Source organism: Engystomops pustulosus, chromosome 8, assembly GCF_040894005.1.
Source record: "Engystomops pustulosus chromosome 8, aEngPut4.maternal, whole genome shotgun sequence".
Taxonomy (NCBI): Eukaryota; Metazoa; Chordata; class Amphibia; order Anura; family Leptodactylidae; genus Engystomops; species Engystomops pustulosus.
Genome location: NC_092418.1, coordinates 115,976,068 through 115,997,150, shown reverse-complemented (window position 1 = coordinate 115,997,150; position 21,083 = coordinate 115,976,068). Strand labels below are relative to the sequence as shown.

General features: G+C 47.7%; 1 protein-coding gene and 1 long non-coding RNA gene across 4 annotated transcripts in view; one reads left to right on the top strand and one right to left on the bottom strand.

Annotated features, from left to right (window-relative positions):
* The window catches only part of LOC140075921 (uncharacterized), a 40,726-nt gene extending 29,457 nt beyond the window's left edge, over positions 1 to 11,269 (bottom strand). Inside the window, exons 1-2 of one of the 2 annotated variants that reach the window (XR_011849480.1) lie at positions 11,155 to 11,269; positions 10,961 to 11,006 (exon numbers count right to left, since the gene is read on the bottom strand). This is a non-coding gene — a long non-coding RNA (uncharacterized lncRNA). The other variant, XR_011849479.1, reaches the window with a different exon arrangement.
* Positions 11,212 to 21,083, top strand: part of CFAP65 (cilia and flagella associated protein 65) — a 42,334-nt gene continuing 32,462 nt past the window's right edge. The window contains exons 1-8 of one of the 2 annotated variants that reach the window (XM_072122336.1): positions 11,212 to 11,352; positions 13,743 to 13,866; positions 14,976 to 15,160; positions 16,534 to 16,636; positions 19,335 to 19,501; positions 19,588 to 19,787; positions 20,190 to 20,329; positions 20,700 to 20,922. In XM_072122336.1, coding sequence (XP_071978437.1) covers positions 13,789 to 13,866; positions 14,976 to 15,160; positions 16,534 to 16,636; positions 19,335 to 19,501; positions 19,588 to 19,787; positions 20,190 to 20,329; positions 20,700 to 20,922 — 1,096 coding nt within the window. In that variant the 5' untranslated portion in view covers positions 11,212 to 11,352; positions 13,743 to 13,788. Of the gene's footprint in view, positions 11,413 to 13,742; positions 13,867 to 14,975; positions 15,161 to 16,533; positions 16,637 to 19,334; positions 19,502 to 19,587; positions 19,788 to 20,189; positions 20,330 to 20,699; positions 20,923 to 21,083 lie in introns of both variants that reach the window. The other variant, XM_072122335.1, reaches the window with a different exon arrangement.

The window sequence follows — 21,083 nt, the reverse complement described above, 5'->3', positions numbered from 1 at the left end:
TACTGATCCTGAGTTACATCCTGTATTATACCCCATAGCTGCACTCACTATTCTGCTGCTGGTGCAGTCACTGTACATACACGACATTACTTATCCTGTACTGACCCGAGTTACATCCTGTATTATACTCCAGAGCTGCACTCACTATTCTGCTGCTGGTGCAGTCACTGTGTACATACATGACATTACTTATCCTGTACTGATCCTGAGTTACATCCTGTATTATACCCCAGAGCTGCACTCACTATTCTGCTGCTGGTGCAGTCACTGTGTACATACATGACATTACTTATCCTGTACGGATCCTGAGTTACATCCTGTAGAGCTTTTATTTTATATAAAAGTAAAAAACATAACAATACAAACAAAACATAATATACAATATATACAATCTTACCTGCTGGTCCAGCCCCATTCATACCTAGCAAAAACAATAACTTAAAATACACCGAAATGAATAAACACCAAATACCACAACCCCCACCCAACCGATTATCACAACCTAAACCAAACCAATAAACAATGACAAGCCACACCCACAAATAAACTTAAATGACTATAAATATACATAAACCCACCCCACACCCTCTAATAACAAACCACCCCACACAGATCACATCCCACACCCATATTTATTTATTTTTTTTAAATATATATAATAACAAACACATAATACAGAATACACATAACACTACACTAAACTAAATCCCTCGCCCGCACCCTCCCCTTCGCCCCAGACACTGGTCTAACGTCCAAAGTTTGCGTTAAGTAGTCCAGTCCAGTGTCCAAGGTCAGTTCATAAGTCCCACCACCATCACCCCCCTCCCAACCTAACGCTATGTCCCAAACCCCACTATATACAATATATACAATATATACAGTATTTACAACATAACAAAGAAAACAGAATACAAATAAAGTCTAAACAACATAAATCCAAACCACATAAAGCCCAGGTTCGGCGCCTGCAAGCCCCAACATCACTACATGCCCAGAACACAAAACAAAAATCTACAGTGCAGCATCAGCCCAACACCAGGAGAGGAGATGACAGACTAAGGGACACTAAAGGAGAACCCCCTCCAAAGGAGAGAGGCCCTCCCCGTGCCCAGCCTCTCATACTCCAGAGAGCGCACCTTCACCAGGTCACCCAGAATGTTCCTAACCACCTCATCCACCGGGAGGATTTTACGCTGCGTCGATACTAAACACCCGTGTGGTACCTGACCACTAGACTGACTAGGAATAACGTGCAGCGGTCCCGGCCACCCAGGCCTCTGAATGCTCCATTGGCCCACTCCGCATAGGAGAGACCGGCCAACCCGGGCCAATGGATGGAAGCGCCCACCCGGCTGTACACCTCTGTGTTAAAGGGGCACTGAAGCAGGAAGTGGTCCATGCTCTCCAGCAGGCCACCGCACTCCTCCCGGGGACAACCCCTTTCCTCAGAGCTCCTACACTTCAGATTGTCCCTCACACACAGCTTTCCATGGAAGCAGCGCCAAGTCACGTCCCAGAACTTCAAGGGGATCCTGATGGAATTCAATAAACTCAAACCTACCCCAAGATCCCGAATTGGGCAATCCCTGAGGGCCAGAGGCTTCTGGAAACGGGCAAACAGAACCCTCTTATCGAGGAGTTTCCTCGACATGGTCCTGATCTCCCACATTCCCAGACCCCACCGGCGAATCACCTTCAGAACCGGGGTAGCGTAAGCCGGAAGATGCCCATGCGATGTGCGAAGATCCTTCACTCGCCCTCCTGTCTCCCATTCCTGGAAGAAAGGCCGAAACCATCCCCTGCAGGAGTATACCCACGGAGGAGCCCATCCCCTGCAGGAATATACCCACGGAGGAGCCCTCTCTTTCCAGAGGTTTGCTACATTGATCTTAAGAAAGGTATTCACTAGGAACACCACAGGGTTGACCATACACAACCCTCCTTGTCTCCTCGTGCGGTAAGTAACCTCCCTCTTGATAAGGTTCAGCCTATTCCCCCATAACAGCTGGAAGAACAGACTGTAGACCCGAGTCCAGAGGGGTTCTGGCAACATGCACACACTGCCCAGATAAATCAGTAACGGGAGCAGGTAAGTTTTGATCAGATTAACCCTTTCTCTGAGGGTCAAAGACCAACCCTTCCACTGGTCCACCTTCTGAGTGGCGATCTTAAGCCTGCCGTCCCAGTTTTGCATGGGGTAATCCCCCTGGCCAAATTCGATGCCGAGAACTTTGGCAGAGTCCTGGGGCCCTGGAAGAGTGTCCGGGAGATCAAAGCCTGGACCTCCCTCTCCCAGCCAGAGACTCTCACACTTATCCCGGTTGATCTTGGACCCAGAAGCCTCTGAGTAGCGGTCAACCTCTGACATCACCCATTGCGCCTCCCCTCCCGAGGACACGAAAAGGGTGACATCATCGGCATACGCTACCACCCTTAGAGTGGTTCCGGTGCTGCCCGATCCATCCCGACTCCCACCAACGGCCCACGATCAACCCTCCTAAGGAATGGGTCAATCGCAAACACGTATAAAAGTGGGCTCAGAGGACAACCCTGGCGAACACCAGACCCGACCTCAAAAGAGCGGCCAATCCAACCGTTCACAAGCGGAAAACTCTCTGCCCCTGTGTACAAAACTTTAAGCCAATCAACAAACTCCCCCGGCAGGCCATACCTCAGAAGGACAGACCAGAGGTACTCGTGGTTAACCTGATCAAAAGCTTTTGCCTGATCCAAGGACAGCAAGTACCCCTTCCAGTTACCAGCCCTGCCCTGCTCCACTGCCTCCCGGACACAAAGCACAGCACTAAATGTACTGCGGCCTGGAACGGAGCAGTGCTGGGTCCCCGAAAGGAGCCGGGGCGCAAACTGCACCAGCCGATTAAACAGCACCTTTGCCAAAACCTTTCTGTCCGTATTGAGAAGCGCTATGGGACGCCAGTTCTCAACACGAGATCGGTCCTTACCCTTTGACAGGATGATCAGGGCAGACCTCCTCATTGACTTCGGCAGAGCGCCCGAGGAGAGACACTCATTATATACCTCAGTCAAGAGGGGAACCAAGGCGTCCTTAAAGGTCTTATAAAACTCGGATGTTAAGCCATCCGGACCCAGCGATTTCTTGAGGGCGAGCCCTTCAATCGCCCGGCTGACTTCCTCTTCCCTGATGATCTCTGTCAAAACATCAAGAGAGGGGTCTACTCCTGGCTCAGGGACAGTTTCAGCCAGGAAAGCCGACATCACATCCCGATCTAGATCCTTCCTGCCCAAGAGTTGTGAGTAGAAGGATCTGACGACCTCCAGGATCCCTGATCTGGACCTTTTCAGGGATCCCGTACTGTCAACCAGTCCCGTGACAACTTTACCATTCACTGACATCTTGCAGTTTCTGTAAGGGTCGGGCGAGCGGTATTTCCCGTAATCCCTCTCAAAAACCAAAGATGCGTGTCTATCGTACTAACACCTCTTCAGCAAGGATTTCACTCTGGAGATGTCCTCACGACTACCTCCAGTCGAGACGAGATGCTCGAGAGCTGGCGGAAGAATCTCGCCACCCTTTTCTTGAGCATCTCCCACCACTCTGACTTACTGCTACAAAGGCCCAGCAATGGTACCTGGCTCTGAAGAAAGTCCTCAAAGGATTGTCTTATCTCTGCTTCTTCCAGGAGAGACGAATTGAGCTTCCAGTAGCCTCTTCCCATCCGGGGGGTCTCTGTAACATTCAGAGAAAACAAAATTAAACAGTGGTCGGAGAACTCCACCTCAACAACGGACACTGCTGAAGAAATGGCTTCCTCCTTTAAATAAAACCTGTCTATTCTAGACCTGCAGCTACCCCTATAATAGGTGAACCCCGCGTGGCCTGGGGTGTGCCGGATGTGGACATCCACCAGGCGAGCCTCACTAGCTATGCTATTAAGAGCGACGCTATCATAAGTCAGCTTGTCTCTGGAACCTCCCCTATCCTGGGACCTCGTGACAGCATTGAAGTCCCCTCCAAAGACCACCTGCCGACTTGTAAAAAGGTAGGGCTTGATCCTCATAAAGAGACACTTCCTGTCCCACTTGGACTGGGGACCATAGATGTTAATAAGACGAAGTTCTTGTCCCTTCATGAGGACATCCAGGATCAGGCACCTCCCCATTTCTAACTCAATAACTCGTCGGCATTCTACCGGTGCGGTAAAAAGGACCGCCACTCCGCTATACGGCTCGGCCGCAAGAGACCAATAGGAAGGCCCGTGTCTCCATTCCCTCTTAGCTTTATACACGGCCGCCAAATCCGGCAGCCTGGTCTCCTGCAAAAATAAAATGTCGGCTTCAACGCGGCCGAGAAAATCAAAGGCCGCAAATCTAGCCGCATCAGACTTAATGCTGGCAACATTAATGGACGCCAGCGTCAACGGAGTGGGTGCCGCCATCATGAGTGATTGAGTTAGACGGCTTTCTTTTTCCCACCGCCCTTCTCTTCAGTTTCAGAAGAGGACCCTTTCCCTCTCTTTTTTGAAACTGTAGTGTCCATATCAGCTCTTTCATCCTCGTCTCCGGACTCCAGGTCAGTCTCCCATTCTGAGGACGAAGCATCCTCAGCGGAAGACTCAGCATCTCCTGAAAGCCCTCCCGCCCTCTCCGGAACCTCACCCTCAACCTCTGAGGCAGAGACGTTGTCAAGGGCTTGGAACCGGTTGGAAAGACCAACCAGAGGGGAATAAGTTTTACCTTCCTTTGGCTTCTGAGTCAGGGTGAGAGAAGATTGTAAATCTCCCTTCTTTTTCTTTTTCCTTTTGCCCTGCTTGCGCTTTTCCTGTAGCCACGCCCTACTATCCTCATCCATACTCTCATAATGGGAGGATTCTGAGAGCGTGGCCGCTTCCTCCCTCTGGATCCTCCTGACCTCCTCATCCAACTCATCATTCCTCGGGGCCTCAGCAACAAGATTGGGCTGAAGGACAGGGCCGGGGGCAGTGACCCGCGACTCCCCCACCTCCCTGTCCCTTTGGCGCCTCTCCTGACGCCTCTGTCGTCATGGCGTCACTTTCTTATCTTTCTTCCCTGGCCCCTCAGTTCCTCCGCCTTTGCTAGTCCCCTCCCCAGCAGATTCGGCCTCATGGCCTTCACCCACCGGAGCCAGAACCGCATTAGCAAAAGAACGAGGACAACGGCTGAACGGGTGACCTAAGTCACCACACAGGTGACACCGAATCTGCTTACAGGATGCAGCGAGATGGCCGACACCCCCACACAACGCGCACTTCTGCACGGTGCAGTTTGCGCTGAAATGTGTGGGGTCACCGCACCTGTGGCACAGCTTAGGCTGACCCTGGTAGAAGATCTGGATGCGATCCCTCCCCAGGAAGGCTGATGAAGGGATGTGGGCAACCGAGTTACCTGAAACCTTTAACTTCATCATAAAGGTCCAGGCCCCTGACCAGATACCAAACTCGTCCCGATTTTTCCTTGGCGTCTCTAATACTTCACCATATCGCCCAAGCCAAGTCATGATGTCATAGCAAGAAAGTGATTCATTACGGGTTAAAACGGTCACCTTCTTGACCTGATTTTGGCGAGACACTGCCTGAACAGCAAAGTCTCGCCAACCGGGCATGTTCTTTTTCAGCTCATAATTCCCCCAGAAGAGCTCAAGTCCCTCCGGGCGAACAAAACTGACATCGAACTCAGATGTACCATAGGGATGGATCAAGGCAAAGATGTCTATTGCCTTGAAGCCCATCTCTAGGAGGAGCTCAACCACCTTAGTTCTAGGTGGACACGCATCACTGCCCCGCCACCTAAGACGGACCACATTCCTACGGGCGCCACCTGGCCCGGCTGTCGGGAGGGACCATGCAGTTTCCCCCCCTCTATTTTCTCGGAAGGCTCCAAGGCCGTGCCTCTCTATCCAGAAGGACAGATCAACCTCTCCACCCTCTACAGTGATTGATCTTTCCCCTTTTCTCAGAGCCTCCAGAAGACGCTGCTGCAAAATATTGCCCCTAGGGCCCGAAGACGAGGAGGATGCGAAATCTCCCCCAGCAGTGACACTGGCATAACTTCTGCCACCGCTGGGGGTTGCCACCGCTGGGGGCACAACAGGACCAGATCCCACCATACCCCCACTCATAACAGCCCTCTTATTACCTGCAAAACATCCCGCAACACCATCACCTCCCACCATAGCATCACCACAAGTCCCAGCAACACCTCCAGCCACACCAGTATCTCTACTCACAGGAACCTCCCCAGTTACAGCAACACCTCCCACCATAGCAGCACCACTAGTCCCAGCAATACCTCTCTCCATACCACCATCTCCACTCACAGCAGCCCCGCCACTCACAACAGCCCCCTCATCCACAGCAACACTTCCACTCATAGTAACAACATCACCTCCCACCATAGCAGCACCACTAGTCCCAGCAATACCTCTCTCCATACCACCATCTCTACTCACAGCACCACCATCACCTGCATTTTCTCCCCCTGATAACGATCCTTCAGCCACAGCACCATTCACTCTCGCTGGACCAGCAGTAACTTTTTCGGCGTCAGATGTCAGTTTGCGTTTGCTCGCCGTCCGTCTTTCACCAGTCTCTACAGGATGTCTATTTTCATTATTACCAATTCCAATACAAAACAGGACTTTTTTTTCCATGGAGAAATCGCCACCGCTGGGAGGACTGGGACTTTGACCCGTAACCGACGCCGACACCAGGCTGCCCCCCCCTCCCCCTGGGGAGCAGGCCACAGTGCCAGTGCTAGATGGAGCGCCCCCCGCGGGGCGACACTCAGTGTCCGGCCTTTCAGCCGATGCTTTCCCTGCTCCATCTCCACTACTACAAGCAGAGATGGAGCCTTGCACCTCGCCACCTGGCTTTGTAATCTCCCTGCACCCTTGCACCGGGTCCACAGCAGAACTCGGGGGGGTTTGGGTAGCAGGGCTTGCACAGTGAGCTGACGTTGCGCTTTGCCCGGGGGGGTTTACAGGGAGGGGGGTAAAGATGAAACGTACCTCTTCTTGCTGCTTTGGCCTGGTCTTCTTACTCTTCCTCCGGCTGCTCCCCCCAGCGGCTTCCTCTGGGAGTTCATCACCAAACGAAAAGTTCTCCATGCACACTGGGGACTCGAGCAGCCGGATCTCTGCCATGAGCGCCCCTCCCTGGCTGCCGGTGTCACTGTCCTCCCCCGAGCGAGGTGTTACTGCTGGCTGTCCTGCAGGGGGCCCACTGCACGAGGCCTGCTGATCTTCCTGCAGGCCGCCAGGTGGGAACTGCTGCTCGTTATCATCATCATCATCCTCCTCCTCCTCCTCCACCTGGCTCGCAGGCTGCAACCCCCTCAGCCTTTGCTCTCTGTTATCAGCCATGTCTGCAAATCTGTCATCATTCAACAATTTTTCCTTGAATGGACCGCCGTTCTCACTAATAAAAGTCTTTCTTATAAGAAGCTTCTCAATGTCTGATTTTAGCCTTTTAATTTCACCGGTAATCTCTGACCTCTGCTTCCCCATTGCTGTATTCACCCTGGCGCGGGCACATCGCAGCTCCTCCCGGAGCCTCCTGATGGTCTTAGTTGCCTCTTCGTACTCACAGAGGTGGCTCTGGACCCGGGAGGCATAGGTGGACAAAGACTCCCGGGGCCCCTGCACCGCCCAGCCTCCCCCCGCATGGTCAGCCTTACCTCTGTGAGCACTCCGCTTCATGGCTCCAGCCCCGGAAGGACCGCTCTCACCCGCACCAACATGGACATCCAGCTTCTGGGTTCTCCGCTTCTCAGGGGGAGCAGGAGCCGTATTGCTACGACTCCGGGTGGAACGTCTCACCCCTGAGTCCTCCATAGCGCTGGCCGGTTGCTGTCCTTTCCTGCCTCCCGCCGGCCTAGACCGGGAAGCAGGAGCCTGGGGCTTGGCTCCCTCACTCATCCCCAGGAACCTAACTCCCTCCCTGGGAGAGGAGAGAGCAGGCCCTGGGCGGGCAGATCTTCCTCCAGGAGCTCAGGAGCACAAACACACAGCAGCTCCACACACATCCACACCCTCTGCTAATGAGATAACGATCTCCAGAGCTGCACTCACTATTCTGCTGCTGGTGCAGTCACTGTGTACATAAATGACATTACTTATCCTTATCCTACTAATCATACATTACATCCTGTATTATACAAAACTTTCAGAACTTTATTGTTCTTGGGATCCATACAAATTTGACACAAAAATTCCATATGTACTTAGGTATTCAAAGGGAGTATATATGGTCTTTGCTCACACAAGTGGTACATTCATGCACAGCCTTCTTGCCAAGATGTTTGTCCCCCAAGTTACTTGACCAATATTTAATTGGGGACAATTAAATTCAAAATTTTGAAGAAATTCTACACTACGACATATGAAAGATAAAGCCACTTCTGCTAGAAAATAAAACACCTTATAGACACATGTCAAGCAGTGAAAATTCTTAGAGAAGGATGAAAGGGAAGGGGGTGAGGGAAAATGGAAGGACGTCAAAAGATTTAAATTGTGCTCCTCGCCTGTGCGGTGACAGCTTTAATTTGCAAAGTACAAGCATTAAAGTGATGGATGTGCCGCTGTAATCCGTGCAGTGAGTGCGGGGCGTCAGGATCCTTGCAGTGGCCATTCTAATTTATGACTCTGCTTGGGAGAGATGGGCAGAGGGCCCAGTTATGTTTCCCGGCCTCGGAGTGCTGATTTATGGTTCCCGCGGTGCATGACTCACCGTGTATACACAGACTGATCTCATTAGCGCTTCATTAATCCCACTTATCCCCAAGTCTTAAACACCGGCCCTCACTCCTCTTGTAAAATACACCTGTAATCTGCACCACACACTAGAGGCAAAGGCCACCATGGCCGCCAGACTCACTTATTGGTTGATTGAGGTTCACTGCAGTAAGGATCTAATGACTCTGGATGTCATCCATCTACTGTCTATTCATTAGCATGGTAATAAAGCAGACAGCTCTGTCCTAATAGGCCTAATATACAAGGCTTAGGGTGCCCATACAAGACATGGCATGGCTACATGTGGCATGTCCCAATTGCCAGGCAACATTTGTTTTTGGAAGAATAATTGGTGCCATATATAAAGTACAGGGGTGGTTGCTGGACCGCACCATGTACAAGCACTCTTAAAGGGACTGTTCATGACTTTAATACCAATTATCGATCATTAGAAGAGGAGAGGTCATCAATGCTAGTTTGCTAGATGGCCAAGAGCATGTACAGTGAGCTGATCATGGTGAATGCAGGTATGAACTTAGCCTAAGATGTATAAGTGCACCCTAATCCTTGGATGTGGAGTCTGCAGGGATGCAAAGCTCTTATTTGCTGGCAATGCCATACCTAAGCATACAAACCCATCAGGCATGCGTTTTTTGAAAATGCAACCGTTTTTGACAGGTTTGGCCAATTATCTTAATTCAAACCTGTCAGATACGGATGTGTTTTCAAAAACCACATTAGCTTTTTAACAGACTGCTTAAAAACGGACCAAAAATGCATCCAAAAGCCACGTGTGCCATCACCCTTAGGGCGATGCCACACATGGCGTTTTGAACTCGTTTTTGGGCCGTTTTTGAGTAGTCCATTAAACGCACGTGTTAAAAAACGCATCTGTTTTTTTAAAACGCATGCGTTTTGTCAGGTTTTCGGAATTTGCGCAATTAAAAACCACGTGTGTCTTCACCCTTAGGGCGCATTCAGCGTCGCGTTCATGGCAGGGCCAATGTATGCCCGCGGTACGTGTGCCCGCCCTGAGGGTGCGGTCACACAATGAGTTCTCGGACACAATTTAAACGCTTTGAAAATGCATGCGCTTTTGCATGTTTCCCATGCATTTGGCTGGTCAGAAATTAAGAAAAATGGATTCAAACCAGCCAAACGCAGTGTAAACATGCAAAAGCGCATGCGTTTTCAGTGTTCATAACGCGACACAAGCGCAGAGGGGGCGGGCTCGGGCCGATCGCATATGCGTTTCCCGGGAAACACATGTGATTGATAACCCGATCGAATGCGCTTCTCTATCACATGTGTTTCCCGGGAAACGCATATGCGATCGGCCCGAGCCCGCCCCCTCTGCGCTTTTGCATGTTTACCCTGCGTTTGGCTGGTTTGAATCCATTTTTCTTAATTTCTGACCAGCCAAATGCATGGGAAACATGCAAAAGCGCGTGCATTTTCAAAGCGTTTAAATGGGGTCCAAGGAACTCACTGTGTGACCGTACCCTCAGGCCGGCGCCAGACGTGGCGCTTTGTCTGCGCTTGCAAAAGCAAACAAAGTCGCGCCCACAGGGGCGGGCCTCGGCCCGATCGCATCGGCGTTTCTATGGAAACGACTGCGATCGGGAAACGAGCCGCCGGAGTTTCGCATTAAATTAACGCAAAACACCGGCGGCTCGCTGGGAAGAGGAATAGGGGATGATCACAGCTTACCGCACCCCTCTCCATTGGAATATACAGCGCACGGCGCCGTATCATGTAGAAAGATAGGACATGTCCTATCTTTTCCCGGGCTATGGAGCAGTACGGTGTTAATTTAACGCAAAACACCGGCGGCTCGTTCCTGATCGCAGGTGTTTCCATAGAAACGCCGATGCAATTGGGCCAAGGCCCGCCCCGGTGGGCGCGACTTTGTCTGCGTTTACAAGCGCAGACAAAGCGCTACATGTGGCACCAGCCTAAGGGTGATGCCACACATGGCGTTTTGAACCCGTTTTTGGTGGGTTTTTAAGTAGACCGTTAAAAAACGCATCCGTTTTTGACCAGTTTTAATTAAGATAATTGGCAAAACCTGTCAAAAAAAGCATGTTTTTTAACGGACTGCTTAAAAACGGACCAAAACCGCCACGTGTGCACCCTTAGCGAGCACAGTACCCTGTTTCCCGTATTACTGGAGTAATGTTCTACACAGACGGGTCCCTAACAGCCCCACACGCACCGATAGCGTCTCACCTCAGGATACGGATTAACCCCTCAGTGCACCTCTATAGTCACATCCCTGCAATTAAAAAAAAAATTACTTTTGAGAATTCTTGGCAAATACTTTGGCCACCACCAAAAACAAGCATATTACCCATAGAATTCACACAAATATCTCATATTGTGAGGTAAAGCTAGCTGATAACTCGTGCTTGCCGTTCACTCACCAGACGTAACGTTTTAAGCGGGAAACCCCGCCTCTACCCGCAGGTGACTCGCGAGCTTCGCCTTCTGACAGGTTTGACCCCGCGCGGCCGCCGTGGTTGTCAGGCAACACAAGTGCCTGGAGAGCCGCGTCCCGTCACCTAGGAGACGGAGCATGGCCGCCAGCGAGAAGGGAGACCCGTGAGGAGGGAAAGCCGGGGGTGAGAGACTCACAGCCTCTATAACCCTATACATGTACCAAATGCTATATACTGCGTGAGGTATGGAGGATACTGTCTATGGAGGGCTGTATGTACATAATGTAAGGGGGTGAGTGGGGGTCCTGTTACACTAGACACAGTTTAATGTAAGGGTTCCCCTATAATTTCCAGTATGGCTGCCCCTCTCATGCCTGTTATAATCTGGTGTTTGTCTGTGGTGGGATAAGATTCTCCTCAGAGTTATCAGCCCCATCCACAAGAGGCAATTGTCTGACTGCACCATCCCCTGAGGTATGATGGCTGCCCAGCGGGGCTGATAAATAGAAAGAGACACAGGCCCCTAGTGTAATGGGTAACTTGAAAGAATGGTGAAGTAGGAAGGGTATCTGCTCACCTGAAGACACCTTGTGTCTTATGCGTCTAGAGCAGATACTCGTTGTTCCGTCTGATCTCCAGTGATCGTTGGTAGGGTATGCTGCGTCTTCCCGGAGTCTGGTACAGATGTAGTGCCGGATAGGGAATCACAAGGATATGTGGATTTGAAAAACCCGGGTTGGTGTAAGACGCGCTGCCCCAATTAAGCTATGTCCGACACAGATAATGACGTTCAATTATTTATTCGAATGGTAAATATAAAAAATTGAACTTCATTATCTGTGTTGGACATAGCTTAATTGGGGCAGCGCGTCTTACACCAACCCGGGTTTTTCAAATCCACATATCCTTGTGCCAGCGGGGCTGATGACAGTTCTCCTTCTTAAAGGGAACCCATCAGCAGGGTGCTCTGCAGTGCTCTGTGCTCTGTGCAGCCAGTGTTATGCATTGTCCCTGGAGAGATGTGTAATCAGACCTCACACTGCTGTGCTCTGTGCTCTCTGCAGCCAGTGTTATGTATTGTCCTTGGGCAGATGTGTAATCAGATCTCACACTGCTGTGCTCTGTGCTCTCTGCAGTCAGTGTTATATATTGTCCCTGGAGAGATGTGTAATCAGACCTCACACTGCTGTGCTCTGTGCTCTCTGCAGCCAGTGTTATGTATTGTCCCTGGAGAGATGTGTAATCAGACCTCACACTGCTGTGCTCTGTGCTCTCTGCAGCCAGTGTTACGTACTGTCCCTGGAGAGATGTGTAATCAGACCTGACACTGCTGTGCTCTGTGCTCTCTGCAGCCAGTGTTATGTATTGTCCCTGGGCAGATGTGTAATCAGATCTCACACTGCTGTGCTCTGTGCTCTCTGCAGTCAGTGTTATGTATTGTCCCTGGGCAGATGTGTAATCAGATCTCACACTGCTGTGCTCTGTGCTCTCTGCAGTCAGTGTTATGTATTGTCCCTGGAGAAATGTGTAACCAGACCTTTATGTATGTTGTTATTAGTAGCAGCAGGACTGTGATATATGGAATTATATTCCAGGACTGTGCATGGGGTGTGTCCTCACACCTCTTTGTCCTGTGCTCTCTGCAGCAGATCTGTGACATATGGATTCCTAGTCCAGGGTTGTAGCCTCTTGGATTGCACTAGGCATCTGTCCTCACACTGTTGTGCTCTTATGTCTGTGAGCTCAAAGTAACTGCTGTAGTATTCAACTAGGAGTAGGCTACAGCTTTAACTCTGACAAGAGATGTGGAGCTGCTCAATACAGAGATCAAAGAGCACAGAAGTGTGAGGACAAGTGCATAAGAAGAAACGACAGTCTAAATATAAATCTATATTTCACAGTCCTGCTGCCACCAACACACACAAAGCTCTGCAGACATCACAGAGCACAACAGTGTGAGGATGCTACAATTCTGAAATATAAATCCATATTTCACAGTCCTGCTGCTACTAACATACTCAAAGGCATGATTGCACATCTCTCCAGGGGAAACACCTAACACCTAACACTATCTACAGAGTGCTTAGCGAACAGCAGTGTGAGGACACTCCACCAGATGAAGAATATTTAATCCTTAACTATATAAATCCATATTTCACAGTCCTGCTGTTACTAACGACATACACAAAGGTCTGATCTCCCCAGTGACAATATATAACACGGTCTACAGTCTACGTGGTCATATCATGTGCAGAAATAGTAATGACTAATTTCTTATGGAAGTTTAATCTCTTTAATAGCCGGACAAAGTTTTTGCAGCCCAAGTCCTCGTTCACACATTGAAGATTCCTTCAGGAATTTGCAAGTAGAATATTAAGAGGATATTAAAAGGGGAGGGATATAAATATTTACTAAGTATATTTTCTCTGTATTAAGAAAACTGGAAAATGGATCAAAATACAAATAAAGTGACTTCTTTTTGTAAAAGTGCACCTCTAAAGATACAGGTGTGAGAGATAATTGGTAAATGTGGTGAGATCTAATATTCTATCCCCCATGTATTTGTGTTGTAGTTTGACGTTTCACAGGATCCTTATTCACTTCAGAACCGGAGATAAAATGCTCGGACCTGTTCATATGAGATCTTTGGACTCTGGTCCCTTTGGAGGACAGACCCGAAATCCTTCTATAAAATTGGTGAGTTCATAGATGTAGTGGATCCCCATTAGGGTGATTTGGGCAGCCGCCTTGGGCCCCATAGTCTTGCAAATCGAATAATCGAGTCATAGAATCTGCCAGCACTCTGAGCAGTAACAGGCAGAACAATCTTTAGGTTGCGTTCACATGATGTGCTTACATTGCATTTTGAAACGCCTATATATACAGGCGGTCCCCTACTTGAGGACACCCGACTTACAGACAACTCATAGTTACAGACAGACCCCCTCTGACCTCTGGTGAAGCTTTCGAAATGCTTTTCTATGGGCACTGTCCCACGTTGCGTTTGCAGACGCAGACAAAACCGCGCCCACCGGGGCGGTCCGCGGTCCGATCGCATCGGCGTTTCTATGGAAACGCCTGCGATCGGGTACGAGCCGCCGGTGTTTTGCGTTAAATTAATGCAAAACACCGGTGGCTCGTTCCCGCTCTCAGGCGTTTCCATAGAAACGCCGATGCGATTTGACTGCGGACCGCTCTGGTGGGCGCGATTTTGCCTGCGTCTGCGTTTGCAAACGCAACGTGGGACAGCGCCCTATAGTCTCAGGCTGCAATGATCAGCTGTAAGGTGTCTGTAACAAATCTTTAGTGATAATCCTTGGTCCCATTACATCAAAAAAATGTTTAAACTCCAATTGTCACTGGGGCAAAAAAGTTTTTTGTCTCTATCTACAATTATTTAATATACAGTTTCGACTTACATACAAATTCAACTTAAGAACAATCCTCAGGAACCTATCTTGTACATAACCCGGGACTGCCTGTACTGCATACTAAGCACACCACCATATAGTGGCTGCACCTGGTATTGCAACTGAGGCCCATTCACATAAAGGTGATTGCAAATTCGCCACATATCACAAACCTGGCAAATGGAAGCGACACTAAACAGAGCTGAAGGTGATCATTGAGTATTCCCAGAACTGAACCCCCAACATTTTTATATTGGTGACAGGTCACCAATATTAGTCCCACAAATCCCCTTTAACCCTCTGTTATCACCAGTGTTATAAAGCTAATAAATAAAATATCTATTAATTGTATCAACTTTTTTTCCTTTTTTTTTTCTCTTATACTGTGCATTGCAGCGTCACGTCTCCTCTGATGCACACCCCCGGTCTGTTATACGGAGGAAGGTGAAGGAAAAGGAGAGCATCTTAGGGTTTGAGGTGTGTAGGTGTCTACACTGGCAGCACTGGGAACTAGGAAAGGAGAGCACCAAGAATCTTACCCTGAAGAACGTCCGTCTCCGAACGCAGAAGATAAAATTCAGGTGACAATAGGCCTGACTATAAACGGTGACCTTATCTTTCTGATACCTGGAGACTTTGGTTGTGTTTGTAGCACAAATTTCTGCTACAAAAATTTTCCAATTCACCTAAGCAGGACATTCAGAATTCCCTAAACGTGATCAGTAGGTAGGCAGACATTTTTAAGCAAATCTGTCACATGTGAATATACCTCTAACAGCCATATCAGATAAATATGCATACAATTTGTGGAGCAAACCTAATATACTTGATAGGTGCTCCCTTCCTTTATTATATATCGCAAATAAAAACTTTTCAGGAAATTTAGCTGCCTGTTACCACCACTAGGGGGAGCTCTATATGTGTATTTTTTGACATTACTTGACATGGTTCCATTATTTTTAATGGAAATAAATAGTACAACAGTTCAGCTTTTTTCCCTTATCCTAACAGAAGGATGACTGCAATTTTAGCTTTTAATTTTCACTCTACGATTTCATTATTGGGTAAAAAGTGTTAGTTGCAGGCAGTGCTCCTCAGTTGCAGGCAGTGCTCCTCAGCTGCAGGTGTTGCTCCTCAGTTGCAGGCAGTGCTCCTCAGTTGCAGGCAGTGCTCCTCAGTTGCAGGCAGTGCTCCTCATTTGCAGGCAGTGCTCCTCATTTGCAGGCAGTGCTCCTCAGTTGCAGGTGTTGCTCCTCAGTTGCAGGCAGTGCTCCTCATTTGCAGGCAGTGCTCCTCAGCTGCAGGTGTTGCTCCTCAGTTGCAGGCGGTGCTCCTCAGGTGCAGGCAGTGCTCCTCAGTTGCAGGCAGTGCTCCTCATTTGCAGGCAGTGCTCCTCATTTGCAGGCAGTGCTCCTCATTTGCAGGCAGTGCTCCTCATTTGCAGGCAGTGCTCCTCAGTTGCAGGCAGTGCTCCTCAGCTGCAGGTGTTGCTCTTCAGCTGCAGGCAGTGCTCCTCAGCTGCAGGCGTTGCTCCTCAGCTGCAGGCGTTGCTCCTCAGCTGCAGGCGTTGCTCCTCAGCTGCAGGCGTTGCTCCTCATGTGCAGGCGTTGCTCCTCAGCTGCAGGCGTTGCTCCTCAGCTGCAGGCGTTGCTCCTCAGCTGCAGGCGTGGCCCCTCAGCTGCAGGCGTGGCTCCTCAGCTGCAGGCGTTGCTCCTCAGCTGCAGGCGTGGCTCCTCAGCTGCAGGCGTGGCTCCTCAGCTGCAGGCGTGGCTCCTCAGCTGCAGGCGTGGCTCCTCAGCTGCAGGCGTGGCTCTTCAGCTGCAGGCGTGGCTCCTCAGTTGCCGGCAGTGCTCCTCAGTTGCAGGCAGTGCTCCAGTTGATAGGGATGGTTCATACAGATTCATTCATTCTCGTACACAAAGACTATAACGTTAATGTTCTGTTTGTGTCACAGTCCTCCTGTCACCACTTTCTTCAAGACTTTGTTCCCGCAGACCGTCACACTGAGCGCAGGAACATCCTTTTCTCTGCCGATCACATTCCGACCCCTAGAGAAGGTAATTATAGTCCCTGGATGGTTACTGTGGTGAGAGTAGGCATTTGATACGCTGTTGATTTTGTAAGTTTTCCCACCAACAATGAATGGAGAAGTCTGTAATTTTTTTTAATTTTTTTTAGCAAAGCTACTGTAGACCAGACCTGAAATAAAATTTAGAAAATCACATTGTATGATTAAATAATTTATTTGTCTTGTAATTTGTATGGTTTTAATAATAATTATGCATTGTTTTGAATGAAAAAAGTATTTGATACAATCGTAAAACAGATATTAAAGGGAACAAGTCAATGAGGCGGAGAGTTCAGCACTAAAGTCAAGCTCTCCTATCTACTATAATTGACATCATGCACCAGACTTCAGGAGAGCCAGTTGGTGACGTCTCTGGACACAGAACTGTCATGTACGATGAAGTGGGTATTCTTAGACGATGAGAACTGAACTTCAGGGCTGAGTTCTCCTCCTTCATGACTTATACAACCAATTTACATCTCACTTCAAAGTTGATTTTCTGGATGATGCCACCGCACCAGGCCATAAAAGGAAGTTTTAATGTGGTCTACAACAATCTGGTCGTGGTGTATTTCTGCTGACAGGTGCCCTTTAACCCCTTAACGCCAATGCCATTTTTCGTTTTTGCTTTCCATGTTTCACTCCGCATCTTCAAAAATATATCACTTTGTATTTCCAGGTAAAGAATTGTGTGAGGGCGTAAAAAAATGGAAATCAAAGTGACAGTATTTAATATTCCACACCATGTGCAGGAAAAAAATTCCAAATGCAGTGAAATTGGTGAAGGATTTGCACCATTTTCTTGTGGGCTTGGATTTTACAGCTTTGACTCTGTGCCCCAAATGACAAGTCTATTGTATTCCTTGGGTCGGTATGATTAAGGGGGGTAACAAATTCATATAGGTTTTATAATTAAAATTCTTCTTGTGCTAATAACTTTTTCATACTTCAGTGTACGGAGCTGTGCGTGGTGTCATTATTTACGAGATAAGATGAAGTTTTCAATGCTACCATTTTGAGTATTGTACGGCCTTTTGATCACTTTTTATAAAAAAATTTTATATGTTGCAAATTGCCAAAAAAAGTGGCATTTTTTGACTTTGGGTGCTATTTTCTGTTAGGGGCTTTAACGCCCCTATTGTATTTTGATAGATCAGACATTTTAAGATGCGGCTATACCTAACATGTTTATGGTTTTAACTGTTTATTTATATCAGTTCAAGGGAAAGGGGGGATTTGAATTTTTAAATCAATTATTTTTTTTTTTTTTTACCTTTAAAAAAAAAATTGCTTTACTATTTTTCAGACCCCCCTTGGATACTTTAACCCTCGGTTGTCTCATTGAACCTACCATACATTGCCATACTACAATATGCCAGTACAGGGGGTCCCCTACTTAAGGACACCCGACTTATAGACAACCCCTAGTTAGAGACGGACCTCTCTGCTATATGTGACCTCTAATGAAGCTTTCTATATACTTTAATTTAGTCCCAGACTGCAATGATCAGCTGTAAAGTGTCTGTAATGAAGTTTTATTTATAATCCTTGTTTCCATTACAGCAAAAATGTTGAAAATCCAATTGTCACTTGGACAAAAAAAAATTAGTTTGGAGTTACAATGATAAAATAAACAGTTCGGACTTGCATACAAATTCAACTTAAGAACAAACCTAAAGAACCTATCTTGTACGTAACCCAGGGACTGCCTGTATATGGGGATTCTGCACATCATCTATTACAATGTGCAAATCGCACATTGTAATAGGTAGGCTAAAATCCGGCAGACGGGATCTTTGTATGACCCAAGGCTTTCATGGTAACAAATCAGCGCTCTCCGATTAATAATAATCTTTATTTATATAGCGCCATCAATTAGGTCACGGGTAGCAACAATCTAAGCCGGTATGGCGGCTCCCATGCGTCACTTTTTAATTCCGCCAGTGGCTTTGCCTGGGGCGATTGAAGGGTTAACACCCGCGGGTGTTACCCACCTTGTATGGAGAGACTCAACCCATAAGCCCTCTCCAAACACCCACATGCGATGTGTTAAGTACTACGTCACATGTCGGTAAGGGGTTAGAGGAAATCTACTTTTGAGACCAAGGATTATAAAACACGAGTGGATGTGATACCAAAAGGTTCTATTTCGGTCTCCTATGACCACATGTCCTTCTCCCATGCCTCCTCTGGATCATCTAGATGGTCAATGGGGAACTTCAAAAGGACCAGGGCATGTGCCGGCGTGAGCTGGGGGAGCTTGCTTGTCTTGCAAGATTTTAATCCATGACGGTGTAATGCGTTACTTATGTTAATCTTTGCAGAAAATACAGGTAATAAGTTCTCAGTAGGCAGACAGATCTGAGAGAGACATAATTATTGCTGATTGGTCGGTGATCCAAAACTTATTTCATGCAATCAAATGCATATTAATTATTTAAAATCATACAACGTGGAGAAAAATAGGCAATGTAACAAATACTTGCCTAACCCCTCTGTACAGTGATACATTTATTCTTGTCCTGCATCGCCATCTTGTGGTTACAGTCGGAAATGGTGTAACAATATTGTGCAACTTTATAATATAGGCTTCTAATGGGCGTTTAGTTTTGGAATCAAAGCAGTCATGATTATTGGCACGTACCCCTAAACCGTTTTGATGTGTTTTTATTGGGTCTCCATTGTAGCGGGATTATGAAGATGCAATCACTTTTGAGACAGAAGAAGGCAGTTTTTCGGTGGCTCTACGTGCAATCCTCCCCCGCCATGAGCTACAATTCCCTGAACAGCTTAACCTCTCCACCTGCGCTGTGCATGACACATCAGAGGCCACCTTCATCCTGCGCAATGTGAGGTAAGGTATCACTTGCTCCATTTTTAGGATCACATTCTATACACTAGGATAATGTGCTCAGTAGTTTATGTGTCTTGCCTCTTCAGTCACTTGCAGACCCAGTTCCGGTGGGATGTGCCTGAGTCATTCCTGATGATACCAGGCAGTGGGGTACTTGATCCTAGGTGTGAGCTTCGGACCAAAGTCATATTCCAACCTCAGCTCGCCCTTGTGTATAATGCGACTGCAACCTGTCACTTTGGTGAACAGGAGGAATATAATAGGATCATTCAGTTTACTGCAATAGGTAAGTAAAAGTAAAACTGTGGATTATTCAGGTCAGTCATGAATCTGACAACTTAAGAGTGACTGCTTGGGGGTCTCTCACATTTGGGACATTTTGTAATGGATCTGACTTCATATTTGCAGCAAACATAACTGCGTGCATCATAAACAGTAAAAATCTAACTTAAAATCCTCTGCTGTCAATTATGCACATGATTCAATGCATGCATCACCCAATGTAAAGAAATGAGCACTCCAAATAAGAAAAAAGTACATGCATTGTACTGGAAATTAGCAGCGCATGATTTAAACAGCAGGTTCAACCCAATTCCTCCATGTGGGGGGCCCTGTTATGTTACAGACCAGAAGCCTCCTGTTATGTCTTTGCCTAATTGCTTAACTAACTTTAGTGTGTTCTTTGCAGCCAAGTATCCGCATCTACTGGTGACTGTGCCAGGGGAGTCGGGTAAAAGAAAAGTAGAAGAAGGACCACTAATGGATTTTGGATCTGTTGGCGTGGGCATGGTATCAGAGAAGATCATTGAAATACACAATCTGTCTATGGTACGTCCCTTACTTTGATTTTGGCAGTGTATCGGTTGCCTATATTGTTAGAGGCTGGAATTCTCCTGTGAATAGATGCCCCTGGACTAGCCCTGGATTTTCATTATTTCAACACTCCATATGCCGTTCTAGGCAAAATTGCATCTACAGTGTTACTTAATGAGGCATACATATACAGATGTAACAATGATTGTGTGCACCTGCATGACATACTAGACATGGGCCCCATTCACTACACAAGCAGCAGAAGAAACATAGAATTGCAGTTACTGTTACATTTGTTAGGACTATGTTATTAACTACATTACTCCACTCATCTTTGTCATATATTACATGTAACTATGATCCGCTTATGTCCTTGCACCTGCAGGTAGATTCTCCTTTCCATATTGAGCGAGAGAAACATCCTTCTCAGGTGGACTGTAACTTTTCTTGTGAAGTTTCTCGTGGGTTGGTTCCTGCTCAAGGGAAGCAGACAGTTCACCTGCAATTTCGCCCACGGATAGTAGGTCTGGAGAGCGTGGACTACTTCCGTGTTATTCCAGCTGGGAATCTCACTAGGACGGTGATCAAGGTTTCCGGAACCTGTAAAGGTAATGATGCAGTACATGTTATGATAGGATATCAATGTTTTAAGTCTCTACATAAGAGCTGCAGGGTGGGGCAATCATACTTAGACAATGGCAATTTAAGTGGCCTAAGGGAGGGGTTGTGACTACAGAGGATGGAGGCCATTACTTGCTTTTTGGGTGAT